At 44.9% G+C, this 25471-nt stretch overlaps 2 protein-coding genes across 2 annotated transcripts in view; both read right to left on the reverse strand.

Moving 5' to 3' along the window:
- Positions 1-1418: 1418 nt before the first annotated feature.
- The window catches only part of LOC311203693 (uncharacterized protein), a gene marked incomplete at its 5' end in the record, with an annotated part of 37194 nt that continues 13141 nt past the window's right edge, over positions 1419-25471 (reverse strand). Inside the window, 4 exons of the mRNA XM_084278449.1 lie at positions 1419-1652; positions 3713-3955; positions 6522-6645; positions 7943-8070. Of these exons, the coding sequence (XP_084134575.1) occupies positions 1492-1652; positions 3713-3955; positions 6522-6645; positions 7943-8070 (656 nt within the window). The 3' untranslated portion in view covers positions 1419-1491. The remainder of the gene's footprint in view (positions 1653-3712; positions 3956-6521; positions 6646-7942; positions 8071-25471) is intronic.
- On the reverse strand, positions 14047-24710 carry LOC311203240 (uncharacterized protein; the record flags this gene model as incomplete). The annotated part of the gene is made up of 7 exons (XM_084277895.1): positions 14047-14132; positions 15252-15354; positions 18293-18456; positions 20765-20885; positions 21658-21832; positions 23544-23756; positions 24700-24710. The coding sequence occupies 7 exons, from the start codon at positions 24708-24710 to the stop codon at positions 14047-14049; spliced, it is 873 nt and encodes a 290-aa protein (XP_084134021.1).

The raw sequence follows: 25471 nt of genomic DNA on the forward strand, positions 1-25471 counted from the left end.
GCTCCAATGCATCGCTACCTTGGCAGATTTCACAGTTCCCAACAGGCTGTTCTGGAGGGAGAGAAAGGAGCCTGTTGGAAAGGTGCTCTCCATGCAGAGCCAACAGAATGAGCTAAACTTTAAGGAGGGACTGGTTTGGACTTTCCTTCTGCTTCCTCGTTACTAGCCTTGACAACACCACCTTGATGTTTTTTCCCAATGAAGTAGGTTAAAGTGTTATGTATTAGGTAACCACCTCTGACAGACATGGTGACGACACGAATTCTGCCTTCAATCCTCTCCCTCTGCCCAGAGGTTCCTTCAGCCGGACAAAATAAAGGCCAGTTGGCCAAAATGCCAAAGAAACGCACACACGGTAGAATATTTTTGCAATTACAACTAGATGGCTAGAACACAGACACACAGCATAGAAATGGAGACAGGAGTTAATAAAGAATGGGGGGTACATGTGTCACATTATCAGCGATGCAAAAGACCAGCTTAAGCACGTGTTTCTCTACGTCAGCTATAAAAAAGAAAAGGTGCCTTTTTAGCAAGTATGCACAGAGATTGCTCAGTTATTTCTAAGAAAAAAAAAAAACCACAGAATACTTGACAATTTTTATCCTCTATTACAGACATTATTACTACCTGTTTATAAAATGTAAACCTTTCCTCGCAGTTAAGATTTACAGCAGTCATCACCTTTGTCCACTCCTTACATAATCAGTCCCTGGTGACAAAAATAAACTGATGTAGCACACACCTTTTCTGAAGTAATTACTGATATGTGATGGAGCATTAGTTGTGTAGTGGCAGAAGTAGTGGTCAGAACTGCAACGTATGGAGCTGAATGGCAGCAAAAGACTTGTTGAAGGCTGGTGCTGGGTCTGGAATACCAGGAGTTTCTCGAGGCATCCATCGTAGCATACTGAGGTACGCAATGCTTTTAACTCCCAAACTATGCAAGCAAGGTATGCCCACCACCAGTAATGGACAAGAAAAACCTGGTCATGGATTCCCCAAGCTTCCTTATCACCATCAGATCATGTCTTGAGATCAGAATGGAAGGTAAAATTTGGCCAAGCGCCTTTTCTTCTACAGAACTAGTGAATCAAATCACCTGTACAAAGTGGTATTTGGTAAACTGCACTGTCCTGGGAGGACACGAAGTCTATATTTAAAGTGTCTGAAATGGGATGTTATAAAAACTGATCTGCAAGCTAGTATTTTTAAGCCAGTATATTACAGTATAAATGTGCTGCATACCTGCGTCTATAAAATTAACTGCCATGAAAAAAGAACAACCAGGATCCCCAGAGTGTGGCATTTGTCCATCTGTCACTTGTAGACACAATACAAACCTCACATTGAGATTCTGTTTCAGGTACAGCAGCTGTCTGCTGGACAGATTTGGAACCAAATCTGATGGGAAGGAAACTAGAGGAAGGAGCACAGTCCTGCCACTTTGCCCCGGGAGAGTCCCACTGTGCTACACATCAGCTTTTGGGGTCATTCACTGCCGACCTCTTTCGGTGAGGATGTGGGGCTGTCTCGAACTGGTAGCAAGTCATAATGACATGGAATGTGGCTGTTTTTTGGCAGATCATACGGATCCTGGCTGAAACGTCCGGTGCTGCTGAGTGCTCCCTGGACAACACTCAACATAGGTTCTGTGATAAAAGAGAGAAGATGCATTCAACACTAGAAGCAGCAAACAGAAACAAACGCGGGGTTACACTTCAGTTTGCATTACAAAAGATCCTCTCTTCTCTGCTTCAGTATTCCTTGTCACAAGGCAGGTGTGGGAACAAAGAGGGATATTATGGTGCTTTGGCTTTACACTAAGTTACACCTGTGGGTTTGCAGCAGGGCCCTGCCACAAGTACATTTCCTGACAGAAGCAAGTGTGCTTTGTCTGTGCATAAACAAAACCAACCAAACAAACCCCCCCAACAATAAACACAAAATTAAAAAACCCACCCACCAAACTAATTTGGGGATTTTAATTAGTTTCATAACGAATTTTTAATTAGTTTTTATAAAAATCCTTAGAAATGTGGGGAGAACTGGTGGGTTTTGGAGGAATGTCTAACTGGGGACAGAAAAGGCAAATGGTATCCTATGACAGAAGACATAGACTTTATTCCAGCCTAGAGAGCATTGGGATAAGGAGGATTCTACCAGACCCCCAAGTTTTCTGGAACTACACCAGCCACAGTAGCGCAGGAACTCGATAGGGCCCATGTCAGTGAAATACAGCCTCTGGGAGGGAAGATGCTGGTTTTCATGTCAAGAAGAGGAAAGATTCTTTCTATCCCTCCCATAAACCTACTCCAGCTGTGTTCAGTACTTAACTGCTGCTGTGGGTCTGCATGGCCAAACCAGCTCAAGGACCGATCCACCGCTGACCAAGGCCGAGCCCATCAGCACCGGTCACAGCCCCTCTGTGGTCACATATTTAAGAGGAAAAAACCCACCAGTGGAAGCTTCTGCCACCAGAGGAGGGAGTGAGAAAATGGAAGAAACTTTGCAGACACCAAGGTCAGTGAAGAAGGGGAGGAGGAGGCGCTCCGGGCACCACAGGAGAGATTCCCCTGCAGCCTGTGAAGAGCATGGGGAACAGGTTGTCCCCTTGCCACCCACTGAAGATGATGGGGAGCAGAGATGCTTCCTGCAGCCCGTGGAGAGGCCCCCAGGCTGGAGTGGGGAGACACACGTTGAAGATGTAGTGACCTGTGTTGGAGCAAGCTCCTGGCAGGACCTGCAGCCTATGCAGAGACAGGCCCCAGGCCACAGCATGTTTTCTGGGGGGACTTGTGACTCTGTGGGGGACCAGGATGGAGCAGTGTGGGCCTGAGAGACTCAGAGACATTCTATGATTTTATGACTGTACTCCATAGCAGTGACCCACACTGGGACAGCTGGTGAAGAGATGGAGCCCCGTGGGAAAAGACTGATGTTGAAGAAGTTTGTGGAGGACCCCATGCTGGAGCAGGGGAAGAGTGTAAGGAATGCCCACCCCCCCCTTTCCCGCTAAGAAGGAAGATTACTTATGAGGAACTGATGGAAACCCCCATTCCGCCACCCCCCTGTGACACCTCAGCAAGGAGGAAGGGAGAGAAATAATGAATAAAGTTGAGTCTTTGAAGAAGGGAGAGGCAGGGACAGGCCTTTTAGGATTTGGTTGCACTTCTCATTATTCTACCCTGGTTTCTGTGCATGTGAGTGTGGTAAGATGGGTTTTTTCAATTCCCTGTTGAGTCTGTTCTGCCTGTGACGCTGATTGCGGAATGATCTCTCCCTGTCCTTATCTCCACTCCTAAGCCTCTCAAGAGGTATTTTCTCCCCCAGCTGAAAAGGGGAGTGAGAAGAGTGTCTTTGCTAGGAACCCGGCCTCCAGTCAAGGTGCAACCACCACAACAGCCTAAAATAGAGTGCGATCAAATGCTTAGCTTACGCTGTTGTTTAAAGACAGGCCTTCAAACCAGGGAAATTGAGCGCTCTCTCTAGGTTAGAGATCAGAGCTGAAGGTATTTAAAGCTCTGTCCTTGTGATCTCTACCACTTCCCTGGAAAAGACGTTGTGAGATGGGTGGAGCAGAAAACAGAACCTGAACGTATCGCTTTTTTAACTGATTTTTTAATGTGTTTTGATTAACCTGGCTCAAAGGAAAAAGTCCTGTGCTCTTTGTTCTTAACCTTCAACATCGAGAAGTACATTTTGCACTTACCAACTTCATAAACGTTCCTATTGGCTGAAGCAGAGCCAGCGATCTCAGCATACGGGGAGTCCCCGCGTGCCGGGGACTTCATTTCCACATAGCCGCATTCTGAACTTCTGGGGACAAGAGCTGGTGGGTCTTTTATAGTAGCGTAGGGGTTCTCAGAACTACTTAACGAGCAATTACTTAAATTATATTCGGAGTTCTTCGCTAGATCTGTAACAAGAAAAACACGTGTTTCTCTCAAGCATGCTAGTAGTATGGACATCAATGCTAAACAGGGTGTTGAGTTCTAACAAGTCGCTCCCCAACAAATATTTAAATAGAAACCAGTCATAGCACTTCCAAATGGTTAGACAGTCCTTAATGAATCCACTTCTACTGCTATTCTTGTTTATGGCCCTTGGTCTTGTCATCAGCAAATTCCTGTTGCAGTCTGAGAACTGTCAATTCTGGTTAGAATAGTAGCTGGCATTCAATACAGATAATCCCAGAGTGGTTGGGGTTGGAAGGGACCTCAAAGCACATCTAGTTCCAGCGCCCTGCCATGGGCAGGGACACCCTCCACTAGACCAGGTTGCCCAAAGCCCCATCCAGCCTGGCCCTGAACAATGCCAGGGAGGGGGCAGCCACCGCTTCTCTGGACAGCCTGTGACGGGGCCTCACCACCCCAACAGAGAAGAATTCCATCCTAACACCTGATCTAAATCTAACCTCTTTCAGGTTAAGGCCATTACATTTTGTCCTTTCACTATATGCCCTTGTAAACAGCCCCTCTCCAGATTTCTGGTAGCCCCCTCCCGGTTAGGTAGTGAAAGGCTGCTACAGAATCTCCCCAGAGCCTTCTCTTCCCCAGGTGGAACAAGCACAACTCTCTCAGCCTGTCTTTGTAGGAGAGGTGCTCCAGCCCTGCGGTGACCTTTGTAGCCCTCCCCTGGCCTCACTTCAGCAGCTCAGTGTCTTTTACTGGGGAGCTCAGAGCTGGACACTGCACTTCACGTGCTTTCACTTTCTGTGCCTTGGGCACTGTGGCTTGAGCACTTGCCAGAAAAGACTGAGGCAAAAAGTCATGAAGTACCTCAGCCTTCTCCAGATCCTGGGTAACTGCATCTCCTGTTTCCTTCTGGAGACAAGCCCAATTTTTCCTCTCACCCTCATTTTGTCACTGATGGAGCTATAGAAGCTTTTGATGTTGCCCTTGATGTCTCAGGGCAGATTTAGTTCTGTCAGCACTTTAGCTTTCTTAACCTGGTCCCTGGCTGTTGGAACAGTTTCTCGTTATTCCCCCTAGACTACCTGCCCATGCTTCTACCCTCTGTAGGCTTCCTTTCTCTGTCTGAGTTTGCCCAGGAGCTCCTTGTTCATCCAGGCAGGTCTCCTGGTGCATTTGTTGGGCTGCATCTCTCCAGAGCTTGAAGGAGGCAGTCCTTGAATACTAACCAGCTGTCTTGGGCCCCTGGTCCTTCCAGGGCTTCGTTCCATGGTACTCTACTGAGCAGGTCCCTGAAGAGGCCGAAGTATGTTCTCCTGCAGTCCAGGGTAGTGAGCTTGCTGTGCACCCTCCTTACTTCCCTGAGGATCTAGAACTCCAACATTTCATGGTCACTGCAACCAAGATTGCATCATGGTACTCTGTTACAAGCATTACAGCAGTCTAAAGGAACTTTCTCTAGACAGTCTCTCTCTAAACAAAATACACAGTTTCCAAGAACAAAATTAGGTTATTTGAGAAGACCTAAACCAACTAAATTTATTCCTACTCCATCTTTATTTACTAGGTCTCATGTCAGCTGTCCTGCTGTTTTTGCCAAGCCTGACACCCAGGTCACAAGCCTAGAGCTACCCAAGCAATCCCATTGCACCTTCTAGAAACCAGGCATAACATCAGCATTCCTCCAGTCTTCCAGAATCTCCCCATGCAGTGGGGTAGCCACAGCCGGGATCTCTCAGAAGTCCCAAGTGCTGGTACATCTGCTCTAAGAAAATGTAAAGCTGAACTCTGAGCGTTAAACTGTTTTCTTAAAAACCCCGCGTCTCAGCCGGAGCTGTTGTTAGACCAAGGCTGGGGATGGGCAGGGAAAAATCCTGCTGCAGACTGCTTCTGATGCTGCACCTGATCCCCAGAACCTGACAGTGAGAAGGACTAGAAATGAAGGTAATTAAATCATCTAAAGAATAATGGCACTCAGAGTCCCTTCTAAGGCTTTCACTGGGCAGAGACATGAGGAGTGTGATCCAGCCTTTTTGGGATGCTTGAGATTGGGAAAGGATGAAGCGACAACAGGATACAGAAATTCTCACCCCTTCTCAGGAATTTTCTTTTGAGGGACAATGTGCTGTGTTTCAGCAGACAGGAGGCTTAGCTGGGAAGATGCTGCTACAATTTACATCTGCAGCAGCCCAGATGATGAGAAACTACTTCAAAAAGCCTTGATTCTGTGTGGTGGGGATTTAAAAAAAGGATTCACCCAACCCCACACCTATTTAATCAAAGTAATTTTGCCAAAGCAGATCCTTATTTACAACACCCATTGATTTATGAAAGTAATTAGTATGAAAATAGTTGTATGACAATATGATGAGATTTTTGCATATCATGTCTGCACTGGGCATCAGGTGGATTCACCGCTCCTCACAAGGAGTCACTTTTTTGTCTCCTTGAAGAAAGGTCGAACCCATAACCCTGAACCTCACGCACAGCCAGACCACCTTGGCATTACCCTGAGCGGAGAACCAGGAAAAATTCCCTGCTTCCCTCTCTATCCCAAACACAGTGAATCCCATTCACCCTCTCCTCCTCCTCCTTCTTCCTTCTTACCAAGCTCGTTGAGGTAGCCACCATGTTTCCAGTCTGCAGGCAATGTTCCCGCGTAGTCCATGACAGTTCCTCGTTTTCCAGGTTCCACGTTTTTAAGGTTCACAAACAGCTGATTGGTTTTGGCCTAATTCAAAGGAAGACAGATAACAGAAACTGAAACTGATGGGAAGTTATAGGATTTCCAGGTGCTAATCAGGCAAAGTGGTTTGGGTTTGCGTGGCCAGGTTTTGGTAGTGGTGGGGGGCCAGGGGTGGCTTCTGCAAGAAGCTCCTAGAAGCTTCCCCTACATCCAACAGAGTAAATACCCAACGGCTCAAGGATGGACCCACCGCTGGCCAGCGATGAGCCCATCAGCGATGGTGGCAGCACCTCTGTGATAGGATGTTTCAGAAGGAAAAAACCCCACAGATAGACACTTCTTGCTGCCAGAGAAGGGAGTGAGAAGATGAAGAAACTCTGCAGACACCAAGGCCAGGGAAGAAGGAGGGGGAGGAAGCGCTCCAGGCACCAGAGGGGAGATTCCCGAGCAGCCCATGGAGAAGACCATGGTGAAGCAGGCAGTCCTGCTGCAGCCCAGGAGGAAGATGATGCCGAGTAGAGATCCCAGCTGCAGCTCCATGCTGGAGCGGGTGGACACACCTGAAGGAGGCAGTGACCCCATGGGAAACCTGCATTAGAGCAAGCTCCTGGCAGGACCTGCAGCCCGTGGACAGAGGAGGCCATGCCATAGCAGGTTTCCCTGGGGCAGCCTGTGGCTCTGTGGGGAAGCAGGCTGGAGCAGTCTTCTCCTGGAGGTCTGAGCCCCACGGAAGCCACGCCGGGGCAGTTGGTGAAGAGCTGTAGCCCCCATGGTAAGGATTCATGTTGGAGAAGTTCATGGAGGATTGTCTGATGTGGGAAAGACCCCACACTGGAGCAGGGGAAGCATGTGAGGAGTCCTCTGCCCGAACAGGAAGGAGCAGCAAAGACAACGTGTGATTAACTGGCCACAATCCCCATTCTGCCCCCTTCTGTGCCGCTCGGGGGCAGGTGGCAGAGAATTTGTGAATGAAGTTGAGGCCAGGAAGAAGGGAGAGGTGAGGGGAGGTGTTTGAACATTTGGTTTTATACTTGATTATCCCAGTCTCTTTTGATTAGGTAAGAAATTAGATGCATTTTATTCCGCGTCGCGGCTGTTTTGCCCATGATGTTATCTGCAGAATGATCTCTCCCTGCTCTTATCTCAACTCATAAGCTTTTGGTTATATCTTCTCTCCCCTGTCCAGCTGTGGAGGGGAGTTATAGAGCGGCTTTGCTGGGCACCTGGCCTCCAGCCAGGGTCAACCCACCACAAAAAGAAACCAAACCTGAAACATGATGGAACCAAATGAAATAAACTAGAAGCTAATTGACAGAGGAGCACTGAGATTTTGATGCTCTACCTTTGCCAGGGTCAGTCTGTCCATGTTGTTGACATGAGGTGGGGTAGCGCACTGAGTCAGAGTATGATAACTGGGGTTAGAGAAATAGTGACTGTTGGAATTTCCACCGGTACTGTGAGGGATGGCTTCTGAAAAGAAAAGAAAATCAACAACTATCAATAACATGGCATTTCTTTCTGAGGAGATGTTTTTTACAGCTCTGCACTCATTCCAAAACCTAATGGAGAGTTTCTGGAAAATATCTACCTAGGAAATTGCCATTCATTTGACAGATTTAGGGACACAGAGCAGGAACTGACAGGTCACTTGAAGCAAGAGCATGTTACTTGCTAACTTACTTCTCTCCTGAGGTTCCTTGCTCTCTTTTGCCTCTGCAGTCACTGTCCCAATTACAGAGAATTTTAACCACCAAGTTCATAGCAACACTCTCTAGTGCCTCAAGAGCACTCCCACCTTTGCTGACAGCTCTTTCTTGGCTCTGAAAACTCTTTCTGCCACCTTCTTCACCTGCTGCCTGCCTTAACAGCTGTGGGCAGAAGACAGCAGTGCCTGAAGTTTCACGTACCCGTTGAGTCACTCCCGGGTTTGCTCTTTGCCTTCACTTGTTTCAGACTCGAGCCTCTCTGCTCCCTGCCTCTCCAGGAGATCGTGCCACAGCTCCTGTGAAATCCTGACTGGCCACAGCTACAGGAGCCGCCTTGTGCAGTCCAGCTGTTGGCACGGAACTAAATTCTCAGTAGAAACTGTATTTTGCCCGTTTCCAATCCTGTTTTTAAGTAGCCACAGAGGAATAGAAAAGTCCATGCTTCCTCTGAACTGGGCTGAACTGTCTCTGACAGCTGAAAGGTAAGCACGTACATCTGCCATCACACCCCACTGGTCCCCTGTGCCAGTTCACCGGCACGGCTACCAGGGTGGTCTCTCTCCCCCGTGAAAGGCAACTGACAGCAGTGTCTCAGGCTGCCTCTTCCCACCGGTGGAAGCCCTCCCCTGCCTCTCCTTCCAGGAAGCCTCCCATGGCAGAATTGTAGACATCCTTTTCAAAACCACGTATGCTCCTGCTCACAGCAACCCTTGCTCATCCCAAAAGGTGAAATGGGCACTGTTAGGGGCATGTGAGAACCCTTCAGAGCTCAGCTAAGAAAGCGCAAAGTGAAGAGATGGAGAAAAACCCCCACCTTCTAAATGTCATTTACCTGGAATGGTGTAATCTGCATTGATGGCCCTCAGAGCAGGGGTGTAGGTCACTGCAGGCATATTGTTGAATGATGTTTGAAACCGATGTGAAGACATTCCTGGCCTTAAGGAGAAACATTCATGTTCTTCCTAGAAAAAGGTGTTTTCATGGACTTGAGAAAGTAACAACATTTTCTAAGCAAAAGCACAAAGCAGGTCAAGCACTCGCTCCATCAGCAATTCTGCCTTTTTGGAGAGGACAGCGCTGTAAAGGCTGTCCTGTCCTGTTCCAGACTCCCCAGGGAAGTGGTCACAGCACCCAGCTTGACTGAGTTCAAGAAGCAGCTGGACGATGCGCTCGGTCCCATGCTCTGACTTGGCTGGTCCTGTGTGGAGCCAGGAGTTGGACCCTATGATCGTTCTGGGTCCCTGCCAACTCAGAACATTCTAGGAAGGACTCTGTATTTCACACAACTACACTGATTGCTTTGCTCCAGTGAACTCTTACTGAGGCATGGAATACTTACAAAATCCACAGAATATACATCACTTAACAGGATGGACTATTTAAACCTACGAGCTTTATCAGACTAATTTAGTGAGTGATACAGAGATGGAATGTAATAGGCTAATCCAAATTTCCTATCAAACAATTAAGAGAATTTGATTGCATGGAGGCTTTACCTTGATCACATCTGGCCCCCTTCCAGCCTGGGCTGCAGTAACATGTTCCCGGGATGTGGTCACACGTTGAGTTGTTCAGACAGTCACAAATCTGCCGGCATCCATACCCGTATGTACCCTGAGGGAATTCTGCACCAAGTGTGAGAGAAAAAAGGAACTCGAATCAGTCAGAGCTTCTTAACTGTGTTGGGATTACAGATCTGCAGCACCACGGACGCTACCATTCGTTCCTAGCCCCAAGCTCTGTCTGTCCACGGCCAGCAGATGGCCAGCAGATGGCAATGTGTCACCAGTGGCAGACCCCTAGGACTTGGGCTACTCCATTCTGAGCAAATAGCCACAGGTTGGGTCTTTTCTAACTAAGGACTTCTTTTACTCTAGATATGCATATGATCAGGACTGTACCTTTATCAAGTGAACTCTTGCTGCTGTGGTTGCATTGATGAATATAGCATGTCTAAAAAACAAGTAATTATCTATAAAGCTGGAGATTTCTCACAACAAGTTCAACATGTCATGAGAAAGAATTTCACTGACTGCTTTGAAAATGTCACAGTGAATGAATCTGATACTATGTACTGCCATTAGAACGGTGAAGTGGGTCCAAAATGTTAATTACTGCTCAGAGACAGGCAAGGATAGTTTTCTTCATGATAAAATATCTCTGAATGCAGAGGGTACTCTAAGAACAGCCCCTTTCTCCTGATTAGGGGTCACATCCTGAAGTTTTTATTTGTTTCTTTACCAAAAAGAGATGGGTAATTTTAAAATGCTTTTGTGGAAAGGTATTGCATGTGTGTTTCAAGGAGAGAAGAAACAGGTCAGATATAGAAGCCTTAGCTTTAATTCTGTGTAAGTTTAAAAAGACTGTTAACTGTTTGTTGCTGTGCACTGATTTGGTTGTCCAGAGACCTGTCTGAGAGCAATAAAAATTCCTGAATCCTTTAAACGCATAAGGACTCATCTATGTGTGGGCTGCATTTTTGCAAAGTGGTGGTTTTGCCCAAATTTCACTTCATTAAGAAATATACTACATTGTAGTGACAAAAAAAAAAGTACTAAGTTTGTTTTTTCTTGTTTTCGCTTCAGTTGTGCCTTATGATTCTTTTTGTTATTGTTTTTGTTTGAAAATAGTGGTCAGCTATGAGGGAATGTAAATCCCATACAGATGAAAGGTTAAAAGTTTTAAGAAGGTTACTGGTTCCAGAAGAAATTAATGGAATCATTATCTTCCATGTGAACAAAAGGCCTGTACACAAAGCAAAGAAACTTGCTCTGTTACAGCCCATGAGCACAGTCTAAATAGATGCTTCCATTCATATTGCTGGCACCATTTTCTTGTTATTGATTTGTGAGTAAGTCTCTCCTCCTCCTAAATCCCTATTCTTCTACTCTCCAAAATACCTACTTATTTTACCATAAAACCAGACGCCTTTCTTGCTACTGGCTTCCACAGGAATCGGCTCAAGATTTATCTTGCTATGATACTTAGTTGTGCATGCCAATCACTTCACAGAATTTAGACAGCAGAGGGTTTTTTTCCAAAGTCACCAGCTGCTACATTGCACTGGTACAGAGCTAGTTAACCTGGACTAGCCAAGCCATAAATGAGTTACCATAAGTGACGTGAAACCAATGCGGGATGGTATTCGGAAATGCACCTCCCTGGAAATCAGCACAGTCTCTTTGGAATGTTGACGTATCAGGCTCTGGTGTGGCTTCTTTTATTCACAGAAATGGGTTGACTGAAACTTTGGAATACAGTGTTTTGGACCGTGTGGATTTTGGTACTTCATGGAATTGGATCTATTTCTCGTGAGAATTCTGCCTCAGGTATTTCTCTCCTATTATCAGTATTTTCATAGACCTGACAAGGCATCTGGAGAATGCTGAATTATTTCATAAAAGAACTCCTATGAAACATAATGAAATTAGGGCCTAGCACTCTGAGTCAGTAACAAAGTCTTCACTGGTTTAGCATACCAAGGCAATACTCCCCAAGTGAGGTAGAATGACAGTAAAAACGGGTATCTGCGTTGTGCTTTTATGTGGCAAGGTTCTGGTGGCGAAGGGGGGAAGCAGGGGTGGCTTCTGCAAGAAGCAGCCAGAAGCTCTCTGCAGATCCTCTACAACTCTTCTTGGGCAGTGAAAGACTGAAAATCGGTCTCTTCTCTCATATGCTCCATCCCACTTCTTAGAAAAGCCAGAGTGCAATTATGTTGCTGATAGTGCTGATAAACTGAAGAAGAAAACTTTCGGATTTCTTCCTCCTATACCACACAGTCCTCATTTCTGACTTAGACAGTGGGTGTTTGACTACAAAAACTAGATAATGTAAATAGCCAAACCCGGATTGATTGCTGTTAAAAGAAAGGGGAACATTCCATACTTACGTTGAGAGCAGTCACTACCAATCCAGCCAGGGTAACACTGACAGGATTTATCAATAGGATTGCACATTCCTTTACTGGTGCACGTGCATATTCCAATGCAGTTCTTGCCAAATCTGCCACTGGGACATACTGGAACAAAACACAATTAGAACTCCTTAGTAATCAGAATGGGATTACCTTTTCTTTATTTCAAGAGGAATCTTGATACTAGGATCAAGACAGGTACTGCTTAGTATAATGTTCAGTAAGGCATTAGAAATTCTGGGAAGCCCTTTATACATGCTCATTATACAAATAATACAAATAACAATACAGTGGGTTTCATACTGTAGGATCAAATGTTTAAGCAGTTTAAACCTGCTTAAGATTCCTAATTTATACGCTGCAAGCACTACAACAGCAACTGCTGTTGGTTTTATGGCTTCCAAGCGACGGAAGGAAAATTGCTGAAGTGCCTGGTCTCTCTGTCCCAGAGAGTCTTTACTACAACTTGTACCTTCGTTACAGAGGGCTCCTGTAAACCCAGGTAAGCAGTCACGTAAGCCATTAATATGGTGGCAGGGACCACTGCTGTGTACACACTGGGGGCATGTCTGGCTGCAGCGGTGTCCATAAATCCCAGGGGAACAGACTGGAATCAGAAAGAACAAACCGTCATTCCTTCCTACACTTTCTATACAGCCGTGAACTACTCTTCAGAGCACTTCCTGACTCTGAATTAGCGCTGCTTTCTAAACACACAAGGCTGGCAATGGCGTCCTCATTATTCGTGCAGTTCAAGGCTTTACACTCACAAATGGAGATTTGCTCGTCTTCCTCCAGGGTTTACTATATCCCAGCTCTTCATGACTTAACTGACATTCTGTTACTTGTCAGGCCATGCTGACTTGGGTTGCAGGTGAAATGCATCTCTAGTTTTTATGTTATACACATTTGACTACACATAGTATGTCCTCTCCAACACAAACAACTCCTAAGGCATATTTGAAGAAAAGTCATTTAAAAAGATAGACTGGACAGTTTTATCTGTAGAGGAGTATGGTCATCTTAGACCTTGACTTCTTACCTGTTTCCTAACTTGGAAAACAAATAGCCATTACTTCACTGAGAAAAACTTACCAATGTTTTCCAGTGATCCTTTAAGTACTCATGACATGATACAGCCAGCTACACATCACCTAACTTTTAGAGAGCCTGAGACCAGAAATAGGAATTCACTTAATTCTTACGCGAAAGGCACAAGTTTCTTTTAAAAAAGGAGGAAAAAAAAAAAAGGGGAGGCTAGGGGGACAGACAGGGAGAGGCTGTTCCATAAAATCTCCTCCTTTGCTGCTCTAATCCCTTCTGGTATTTTTTTCCTGATAAATTAGAATATTAGGTAGCTAAGCTACTCTAACATACTTTGTTGCACTTAGTTCCTTCCTCTATTGTGACAAACCCTTTGCCTGCTACTCTACTCATTATGCATATACATATGTTCCACACCACCTTTCTTAATCCTACCTTCTAATGCTATCTCTGCAATGTAACTTTATAGAGCAGCTATTTGAGACCCTGTTATGAAAGTACTGCTCAGGAGTATTGCTCTGACATGTGAAGTGTGGGAGGAGGATATTTCCAGACACGGAGCAGAAAGCAAACTATGCTCTTTATGTCATACAGTGTGTCCAGACATCACCAACGTGTTGAAACTAGTCCGTTACACGCTGTTGTGATGACATCATCCCAGGACAGATACTCCATCTTTTCTAGAATCAAGCACAAAGTCTCTTTCTAGCAAAATCTTTTTCCTTTCCATAGATGAAGATTTCACTGAAGCTAAAAGCAGTGTCTCCTTTCCAATACCTGAGGTCACGCAGTCAAGGTCTGTGCTACGTCTGAAGTCGTCATCTCCACCCAGGATAGTTCTATCACACCGGCCAGCTCATTTTTAGAACCTGTTACAAAAAGATGCTACATTTTTACTACGGACTTTCAAATCATAGAATCTACCTACTTTAACCTGGCTTCATTCGTTACCATACTTTCTGTCTCTGGCGATTTGTCTGCCCTAGTGTCTCACAAACTACTCATCGATGGCACAATGACAATACTACTATTTTCTCATAATTCACTCCAATTACTTTCATTATTTTTGCAGCCTTGCCATTTCCCAGCGGTATCTGAGTGACTGAGGGGAGGTCACACTGCAGCTTTTGGGGCCTCCCTCTCTTTCTGTGAGGACTCCTGTGGAGAGAGTACACAGAGGCTACTGACCCTTGAATACAAACAGGAAAGCTGAAGCTTGCAACGCTACAGTATCGCACGGAGACACAAAACTCCAGAACCCTCTGAGAGGGGCAAAACTTAGAGCGTCAACTCCATCTTGCGGAAGCTGGAAGAGTTTTCCCAACACTTACATAGTCATTTAGGTGAGAACTCAAATCCCTTCCTGGAGATAAAAGGTTTGTGATAGCATGCCTTTCTGCAGAGTTTCATCATGTTTTCAAATTACCTTGCTCTCCATAGACAACAGTGCCAAACACAAATTCTAATGGATAACCAAATACAAATACTTCCTAAAACCACAAGGAAAATGACAGAGAAACCTTGCAGAAAAGTGCAACAATTTTCATGCAGAACAAAATATGTGCAGAGACACTTGAGTTCTCAAGTTTGAAAAACCTAAGTAGAAGCACAGCTTCTGCACAACAGATCCTCTTTTTGGTTGCCAGAGCCAAGCTTTCTGGGTTCCTGCACGCAAGGCTTTACGTACCAGAGCTGCCAGCACAGCCCTGCATATTTACAGCTCTTCACCACTTCCTGAGGAATGGTTCTGTGAAGGCGCGCAAGGTTTCAGATTGACCCGTCTACTCTCCTACTCCCCGTTTGTCTGTGGATCCCACACTCAACAACATTTCCATACCTGTGAATCACAGATGGAACAAAACAGCCACAGAACTGGCCCCTGTCTCCTTCCAGCCCCACACAGTCCTCCTGTGCACACCAAGTGAAAGGCAAGACCAAGCCCCGCCATAGTGGAAACTCCCATTGTCCTTCAAGAGTCTCTTTTGTACCTGACCATCCCGGCAGACAGCGACAGGAACCCCTGATGGGATGACAACTGTCTGCATGGCTGCAGTCACAGCGTTCAGCGCAATCCATACCGTACGTGCCATCCTGTGGAAACCAACCAAACAACCCAGAGATGACGACAGCTGGGAGTTAGAAGAGAACAAGTTCTGGTCAGTCCTGCCTCAAAAAACAACCACGCATCTCTCCTGAATCCATAAGCTGCGTTCTTAAGATAAAGCACTTTGGGCTTCTGCAGCAGTTTTTGTGTCCTGCATTTTCCTTCCTTCAGTTAAGAGGGGAAAATAAAGAATTACATTCTCTGGAAAAATCCCAGAGGAGGGACTTGGAGACGGTGATCCAGAACACAGCAACCTACACTATCAGAGGCTGCAACGAAGCCTTCTTGGACTGTCCCTCTAATTTCCCTAACAGCTGAGGTCCTACTCCAGGACCTGGGAATCTCTTGATGAGAAAGCAGTTCAGACTCCTTTCTGCCTCAGCTCCTGAGTTGTCGACGTACTGGACAAAAAAAAGATACCACAGAATACCACAATTTCTACAACAAAGTAGTAAAACGTAAAATGTATCTTCAGGGTAAAGCTCATTGCCTAAGCAATGCAAAGTGTATCCCTTTGATTAAAAGTCCTTCTCTCTGCACTACAGCATGTGCTGTTAAAAGAGAATTTCTCTGGCCAGGAGACAGGGCACAAAACATTTCTTCTGGCTACGCAACGTTTTTTGAACCATCAAGAGAAATTACAGTTGTAGGTTAAACACCCTTCTTGCTGTGCTGAGCTGTGCCACAAAAGCACAGCTGATTTTCATGGAACTACATCTGAACGTCTGAATTTGCCTTTTCTTCTTCCACAGAAGGTGGCACATACATCCGGGGGCAGTTCCATACAAAATCAATCTGACAAACTGAAAAGAGCAAAAATCTTCACAATTGCATTTGTAAAACAAGGGAAAGTACAGCTGTGAACCGATCTTACACGAGAAGTGTCAAAACCAAATTAGCAACATGGAAAAACCCCACTAGAATTAAGGTGATACTTATGAGGCTGCCCACAGCAAAGGCCAAAAATGAAAGAAAATCCACGTCATGTTTTAAAATCAGCTAAAAAAGAGGGTTTCGTTTCTAAATTAAATGAATTGAATTTACCAGTCACTAAAAGCCAGAATAAACCCCACAGGAAAGCTCCTCTGCTGGTTTTGGTGTTCGTGCCTACAATTCTACTAGGTTCCACAGCATTTACCTATTCAATCCCAGCACTTTCGAGTCTGAAGTAGAACAAAATCTAAGAGCACTCAAGTGCTAGGAGCCCTTTGCTCATGGCAACAGTACATTTTTATACAGAGAAAAAGAAAAGATTAGGCATTTCCTTTGCGTATAATCAGATTTGCAAAGAAAGGAAATCCTCAAGTACCTAATTGAAAAGTGGTATGTTTAGTCTGCTATTTATTTAGACTTAAGTAACGATCTGGGCAGTGATAGGAATTTTCTGAAGTTACTGAAAGAAATTGAAATACGTTGATTTAAATAAACTCCTCAAACAAGAACAAAACCAAGATAACTCTGGACTCAACTGAATTAGTTTCCCATTCATTCTCCTACTCTGGAATTCGGAGGCAGAATATGCATTGGAATATGTACATGCTTACAGACTTCACTTGACACAGGCAGAGAGAGACAGCAAGACAAGGAGCATGGGCATGCTAAATTATCTGATGGAGAAATGCTTTTAAGCACTATTGTGGCTCTATTTGCAACAGTGAAGCAAATGCCATGAAACAGTTACCCATCTTTTTTAATAAGTCAGTTTTGGAAGAGCTATTGGAGCTTGGGAGATCGCATCGTCCTCCAGATCAGACACTAAGTGATAAACAAAGCTGCCCTAGGACAAAGAAACATTAGTCTTCTGATGGAGACGTACTGTTGAAAACGCTGCATGAACGTGCACAGATGGAACTCTAATCCACTTTGCAGAACGTCTTAGAATTTGTCTGTCACTCTACTCACTCCGTCAACATAAACTGTAGCTCACCTGGAAACTAAAAACAACCACCAAAACCCCAAACAAAAAAAAGCTGAGTATTCTGAGAGAAGTTCAACAGAACAAATTTTCATGCAAAACAAAGTCGTGGCTCCCAGTTTAACACTGTAGTTCAGCTATTCCTACCACATTACTGCTCAGTAGAGCTCCTCCAACCTGAGAGAAGCTTAAAGGTGAATTTCCCAGAAAACCAAACTCTATCACTGGAAAAGATGGACTCTGGAAAACCCAGTTTTTCAGAGAAAGAGTTCATGTTTTGACTACAAAATGTAATAAAAAACAGTTACGGAATAAAACACATCAGGTTTGACTTTTACCATTTTAAAACCTTTGAAATTAGATATTTTGATTGCTCTCCCCAAGCACAAATTCCAATGTGCAGCAGACCTGATGCAGCAGACCTGATGCAGCAATGTCATGTCAGTGCAATGATTTCTAACTTTGCAGTTCTCAATGTCAGGGTGACGGCGTCAGAGCCCCAAGAGGAAGGCAAAGACCTGTCTGTCACTGCAATCTTCGCAGTGCCTTCTCACAGCTGACTAAGAATGAAGGCAACTTCTCCGTTCATATTGTACCAGAGATAGAAGATAATGTAATCAAAACTAGGTTGTTTGATGCTAAGTATCTATTTCTGGTACATTCTTTCCTCTCATAGTTTTTTCTGCTTTAACAGAAGCACTCTGGAGAGCATTTGATGCCAACAGGGAAAAATCTGGGTCTGTGCTTTTCAACAAATTCTAAAGGAGCTGGAGAAAAGTCTGAGGCTCGACGTCAAAGCATGAAAGCAGGAAGAGTTTTTCATCTGTGCATCTTAACTGTGTGTTTTGTGTACTTCAGTGTGTTGCACTGCAGAGTTCTTCCCAAAGATTTGTTGTCACGTGTCCCCAATCTTCAACCCAGTTGTGTATGGGCTACCAGGAGCAGTCCTCCTTGGAGACTTATCCCCCCGACAAAATTCAGTGCAAAATCTGGTGAAATTATGAAACTACCTGACAAAGGAGTTCGAATTTTTCTCCTCTCCAGCCTGGGGCACAGGTACAGGTTCCATCCAGTGCACTGCAAGCCCCTCCGTTAAGGCACTGGCAAGTTAAGTTACAGCCAAGCCCCCAGGTACCTCTGGGACAATTTGTTGAGCAATCTACACCATGCCAACCTGCCAAAAAGAAGAATTTCAAGTGACAAATTAATCCAAGATTTCCCCCATTCCTCTCTGCGGACGTGTTTCACTCTGCCTATCAGGCAGCATCTTTCGGAGATGTGCAATCCCAGGGTACCACTAGCTACAAGCTAGTAGCAGCAGTTTCAGACGAGGACTTGTCCACGTTGGAACAAGGGTGGTGAAGGGCACCTCCTGACATCTCTGCACAGCACACATTTGCAGATGGGTGCCACCATGCAATAGCAATTCAGGGCAGATCGGCAAGGAAAACACAGACACCTTGAAATTTCACTGCCAAGCACCAGAGGATACTGAAGGTTTAAGGCATGGGCCAAAAAAGCAAGGACTATATTCCCTACATTCAAGCTGCTGCTGTCGTCATTCTTCCGCCAGTACTGAACAGATGGAGTTCTGCAATACAGTTTAGAAACTAAAATCCTAGACACAAAACAGAAGGAAACATAGCAGCAGTGCCTAAGTTGCATTTCTCCAAGGATACATGGAAGACCTTCTAGATTATTGCTGTACTTCTATCCAGATGCAAAAAAGACTGTAATGGGAAATGGTTCTAAAATGCACCCTACACTGCTGATTATGCTGGGTAGCAATGATTTGCAGACTGCACGCTGGAGGCAGAGAAATGGAAATAGATTTTTAAAAATGTGACCATCTGATACAATAGAAACGGCAGGAGACAGTCCGACGTGACCATCAGCAGTGACACAAGCCAAGGTTCTAATTTTGTACCTTGTTTACAGCAAGCCAAGGGAAAAGTAATTCTGCACTGAGACCAATCAATAGACTGTGCAAAACACATGGATTGAAACGAAGCCGCCTCGTGCCCTGGATTGAGAACTTCACATTTAGGGGTCATTTCAGGCAAAAATGTTACACCATATGAGCTAGAAAACTGAGACACTTTCTCCCATGTCTCTTTCCAGGATTTATACATCTCCTTCTGTTACAAGACAAGCAGCTGAGTGCAGATGAATTGCACCGTTTGCCGACCTTTTGCACTGTACTATGACTAAAACTGCACAATGCACAAGAAGACAGGATTTTGCCTGGCTCAAGGGTAGTTTTTCTCTCACAACCTAGCCTCTCAGCAGTAGCTGCTTTGCGATGGTTACAGAATTGTCTCAGCTGCACTGTCTCCGGGAAGAGCAGAAGATAGAAACTCCACATTTCCTACACGTCTGATTTAACAGTATCAGTCCCTGACAAATTTAGTGGCTGTTTTCCGGTGTAACTAACACTTCTCTCCCACACTCATGCGTTGTGCATTTTTAGACAGGGAGGTCTACCACGCAGGCTTGGCATGGAATTTGCTTGGGAGCATTCAACAGTCTCCCCTCTCAGCAAACCCCCATCACCGCTGAAGGACGCTGGACTACAAACCCTTCCTTACAGCAGAAGTGACAAAGAGAAAGGTGTATTGGAAGAGTGGATCTTTAAGGGAGGTGAGTAGCATAGTTTTGGGTTGAACGTCGATACCACGTGAAAAGATTTCTATGAAACCAGTGCTGGAGGATGTCTGAGATATCTTTGTTCCAGCCAAAGGCATGTGCTACCAGGAGATGAAGAGGTGGGCAGGCACGTGCAGTTTCTGAGGGGGTACAATGACCATCAGAATTACTGCTGAGAGGTGAGAGCCATGCAGGGAGGTCAAGGAGCGTCAGTCTAGTCACACGAATACTGGGAGACCTAGAAAGTTTCTCACAGAAGCAGGGAACAGTAGCGGGCAAAGGCTTGGAAGGGTCTTAGGCAAGATTTTCTCAGAGAGCTGGTGAGGAAAAGAGCATTCAAATAGAATAAATTGCCAGTAGATACTAACATCAGTGCTAAAATGACAGGAAGAAATCGGTGCCTCTGTGTGGCTGAGAGGGGCAAGGGTTGCAGCCAGAGGTCATGCACACCCAGGCTGAGGGAAACCTGCCTATGCATTTCGACTAGGCAGGCTGCTGTCAGACACATGGCAGGCATGCCTGTGGTAATCCCAGCAGATGACAGCACTGCCACCAAGAGAGAAGTGGTGGCACACCTCAGGGTAAACACCAGTAATTCACTAAGCCGCAGCAGCCTCCAGCCCACTGAGAACACAAACATGAGGCATGTGCACTCTTCTTGGGGCAGATGGTTTCCTAGTTTTCACCTCCCAGAGCAGCAGAAGCATAAATCAGCTGGTGATATGGCCTTCAGGGTGCTCTGCTTTTTATTAAGTTTCTTTCTCCTTCTGTACTTCCAAAACTCAAATTCATTTTATGATTAGGGAAAAAGGAAATTAATCTGAAGGGATGCTTACCTGCTTTGCAGGCACAAGAACCATCTACTGGTGAACAGATGGCTTCGTTTTTGCAGTTGCATACAGATGAACAGTTTATTCCATACGTCCCCAGAAGACAGGCAGTACCACAAGCAGCACCCTGAATGACACAAAAACAGAGTCTAAAAACTATTCAGACAATAGAACCAGTACATTCTGTAGACTGACTCAGGTGCTACAAAAGCCAGAGAACATGCCTGTTCCAGGCTGTCACTAAGGTATCTGAAATTTCATGGCGAGGGACTCCTTCATGCTCTTTAAGTCCACAGTAAGCATTACTTTCCTGTTAGTTGTTGGGAGAGCTCAGGTCACACAGCAAACACCACTTGGTTAGACCAAATCTCGGTAAGACAGCAGGTTCATGGAACGTGGATGTCTACAGTATTTTTAGGAATTAATTTGACTGAAGTTTTCACAGTTGTTGTTCCTACAACAGTCACCCTGTAAATATCCAAAGCACAGGTAACCGCAAATGCATGTAAAAGCTGCAGAATAATCCATCCTGAACCGCAAAAACAAGTGTCTTGCTCTAGATTTTCTCTGGATGGAACATCAGGAGCTGCTGCAGCAAGATAATGATTGAAACCATCATTCCTCCCTTTATTTACACCTCACAAGCACATCCTCCTACTTATCACTGTCTTACAAAGTCACTATCTTTTCTTTCCTGAAATGCCTTCACTTCAGTGCTGAGAACCAATCCCAGATTTGCCTCAGAATCTTATAAAATGCCCAGTATTATTTATGTACCTAAATACCGTTACCTTTCTTTTCCTGTGGTGGAGAAAGGACACTCGGGCACCATGAAGAACTTGGCACTCAACTAAAGCCAATGGAGTTGAAAATGTACTGCGAAAGAGAGACTTATTTACCTCAAATCCAGGGGCAGAGGTGCATTTTCCAGTCACACTATTGCAGTCAGCACCATTTTGGCAGCTGCGGATCTGCTGACATGACTCGCCATAGAATCCTGGAGAACACGTCTCGTTGCAGTAGAGCCCCGACCAGCCAGGCTTGCAGGAGCATTCCCCAGACACAGGGTGACAGCTGCCAGGAGGGGATGGAAGGATAAGTAATTCAGGACTAAATGTGACAATCTACAACTGAACAGTTCTTGAGATCTAAATTAGAACGTATTTATAAAATTAATAGTACTGGCATTTTAAGACAGTCATCACTGTCCTGTTTGGAGTGGTTTTTTCGATACATCAGAGGGGGACACAACACACATGAGAAAGCACTGGGTATAAAGCAGAGTCATTGAATATTCTTGGCCCCCCAGTGAGTGTTACTAAGGCATACTGACTCATATACTGATTCACACCAAACTTAGGACTCTATAATTTGTAATTAGATGTAAGAAGCTGCAAAACTTTTGAAGGTTTTTGATGGGTTCTCATGCAGTTAAGCCTAATTGGCAGTAAGATTTATACATTAAGAAAGGGAAGGAAAGAGATGTGGAGAGATACTGCCTATTCAGTAGCACCCTATGCAATTTAACATTCCCATGAAAAGATTTTGACCATGTACACACGAGTCTGTGAGAAACATGCAAACTTGCAAGATGTCCTAAGTTTGGCTTTAAATATACACCCTGACTACATTAACTGAATTCACACCACAAAATTCAACCCTATATATATATATATATACCCCTCAGAGAAAGCAAGAGACAAAAGAAACGCCAGCAGAATGTGTCCTGAAAAAACCCTAATCCCAGCCTAACTATACCAAATTAGTTGGTGATGCAGAATGACCTCCAACAGTCTTATTTACAAATGTGAAGCAGGGATGGAAGATCACCAGAAAGAGCTTACAAGACAAAAGAAAAAACCCTTCTAGAAAAGTACATAGCTACAGTGTGCTCTTTTTACACCAGGTGTCATGTGAATAAAGACATGACAAAACCAGCCTGAAATGCTACAATTCCTACAAACCCCCCAAACTGTGATGGGAAGGGGCAGGGACGTATGGATCTGCTCACATCAGGTCACAGCGCTGTTGCTGTACCCCACTGAGGAAACGGGGTTTATGTGGCCTTAGTCTCAGCCAGCCAGTGCTCACTCTCCATTTTCTCTTGACTGTTGAGTACAAAGGGAAAAATGGATAGTTTCACCTGGTCACAGAGAACAGAGGGCTGGGTTCAATACACACTCTAGCATATCTACCAAAAGAGGCAATGGACAAGAGCCATTTCTGAAAAAACTCTTTGCATAAGAGGCTTGTTACCTGCTGCTGCTCTCTGGATCCCTGGAAAATAATAGAACCTCCCAGGTATACCTATATCTAACCCTTCATGAAGCATAGAGGCTGACAAGCACGAGGATGGGCTTGCCCTTCATGCCCTGGAGCTGCCATCAACTGACCACATCTATTGATTTCAGTTATTTCGCACTTACAGCACACCAGAACGTGCAAGGGATGTATGATCTATCCTGCCTACACACAGTGAGCAATGTAATGATCTACCCACCTGGTAAACAGAGACAAAGGTCCCACTTTGTCATAATATTTATTTGGCGGGTAAGCAACCAAATAAATACAGCAATGAATATTAAGATCACATATAGCTGCAAGCACTGTAATTCAGAAGCTCTTTTGGGCTGAGAGTTTCCTGATCCAGTTAGGGAATACCAGATTCCCTCACAAGTCCTTCACTGCTTCAGATTGCATGGAAGTACTAGAAAAATCAGAAAATCTTTCTTTTCAGATTTCTATCTTCTCTACAGAAGAACAGGTTCAAGGGTGTAAAGCCTACCTCCAGGTAGTGGGCCTGTGCCAGGGACATCTTTTATCACACTTGAGACCATAAATTCCTTCAGGACAAAGCCTTGTTTCACACTGCTCTCCAGTGTATCCTGCTTCACAGAGACAGGCACCACTAATATGGTAGCATTTCCCACCATTCATACACTTGCAGGGCTCAGCACACTGCACCCCGCAAGTCCCCACTGGACACTCCTCTTGGCACCTATGAGAAAAACAAACAAAGAAAAAAGTGGGTTATTTCCCATCAAATACAGCTTTGGGACATTCCAGGGAAATCGAGTTTATGAGCAATCTCTATACGGCTCTAAAAAGCCTCTGAAGTGGAGCAGTGATTTATAGAAATTCATGTTTCAAGTACTTTATGTCAGAATTTGTAACTTTTAGAAGTAAACTGGATTCTGCACTTAGCAATAGCGTGGACAGCCAGCAGATTCCTGTGCCCCTGTAGATGCTCAGGGCCTGGCAGTCCTCTGGCAATCACGCTCAGCAGTCTCTGATGAGAACCTGTCTGTTTGCTGGTTCCTAAATGACGTACCAGATACTTTGCTCAATTGCTAACGTGCTCACACAGACACCTCACTGGTGATGCCATTTTGTTGGCATTAGATGACACTCAAACACATCTGGGAAGTAAGCTAAAGAAAGGAAAATGAGCCTTTGGACGGGTAAGAGTGCTTACTGCACCTCCTAGGTGCACTTGCTTAGTGCATTACTTGAGCTACAAGACCTCCTTCTGCACCTAAGGAAGAGTGAGGATTCTTATCTATCTAAACATTTGTGAGTCATGGAATCAGATTGATGACAACAATTCAATAATTAAAGCTGTACTTCCTTTTCTGAGGGAGTACTTTGAGGTTATTTTTTCCTTGGTTAACTTCTTCTTGGAATATTTCTTCTTCTTTAACAAGAATTAAAATCAGCGGCTCAAGTGCCATGTACTGCAGAATGAAGACTCCCAAGGAAGAACTGCTTTTCTACAAAGGCCTAAAGATTTTTAGGCAATGCATGACTCAAAAATATTTTTGATCCTCATTTTATAAACTAAGAAATTCAAGTGTAGCTACTACCAGTAAGAGCTGACATCATAAATTAAATCTTAAATCCTAAGTCTTAATCCAACTTTAATAAGAAAACAGAAAACTCGCCTGCTGAACATATTGCAAAGGCACTGGTGTTGCTTGGGTAAAAGCTTCCAGATGAATTCCATGAATTGGATCCTCGATAATCAGACATCCAATGTCAAACCACCTGCAATGACAGCCAAGTTAGAGTCTGTTGAAAAGCAACAAGTTAGCCTTTGAACGATGACTGTTTTACAACTTCTAATACTACTGTAGTTAAAAATGTAACAATGACTTACATGAAGGCATTGCAGCATTTCTGAGGGAAAAGAAACACTCTCTAGTGCCTCAAGAGCACCCCCACCTTTGCTGACAGCTCTTTCTTGGCTCTGAAAACTTTCTGCTACCTTCTTCACCTGCTGCCCTGTGTGCAGAAGACGGCAGTGCCTGAAGTTTCACGTACCTGTTGCGTCACTCCTGGGTTTGCTCTTTGCCTTCACTTGTTTCAGACTCGAGCCTCTCTGCTCCCTGCCTCTCCAGGAGATCTTGCCACAGCTCCTGTGTAATCCTGACTGGCCACAGCTACAGCAGCTGCCTTTGTGCAGTCCAGCTGTTGGCACGGAACGTTTCCAATCCTGTTTTTAAGTAGCCACAGAGGAATAGAAAAGTCCATGCTTCCTCTGAACTGGGCTGAACTGTCTCTGACAGCTGAAAGGTAAGCACGTACATCTGCCATCACACCCCACTGGTCCCCTGTGTCAGTTCACCGGCACGGCTGCCAGGGTGGTCTCTCTCCCCCGTGAAAGGCAACTGACAGCAGTGTCTCAGGCTGCCTCTTCCCACAGGTGGAAGCCCT

The sequence above is a fragment of the Gallinula chloropus genome, assembly GCF_964237585.1.
Source record: "Gallinula chloropus genome assembly, chromosome: Z".
In the NCBI taxonomy this organism is placed as follows: domain Eukaryota; kingdom Metazoa; phylum Chordata; class Aves; order Gruiformes; family Rallidae; genus Gallinula; species Gallinula chloropus.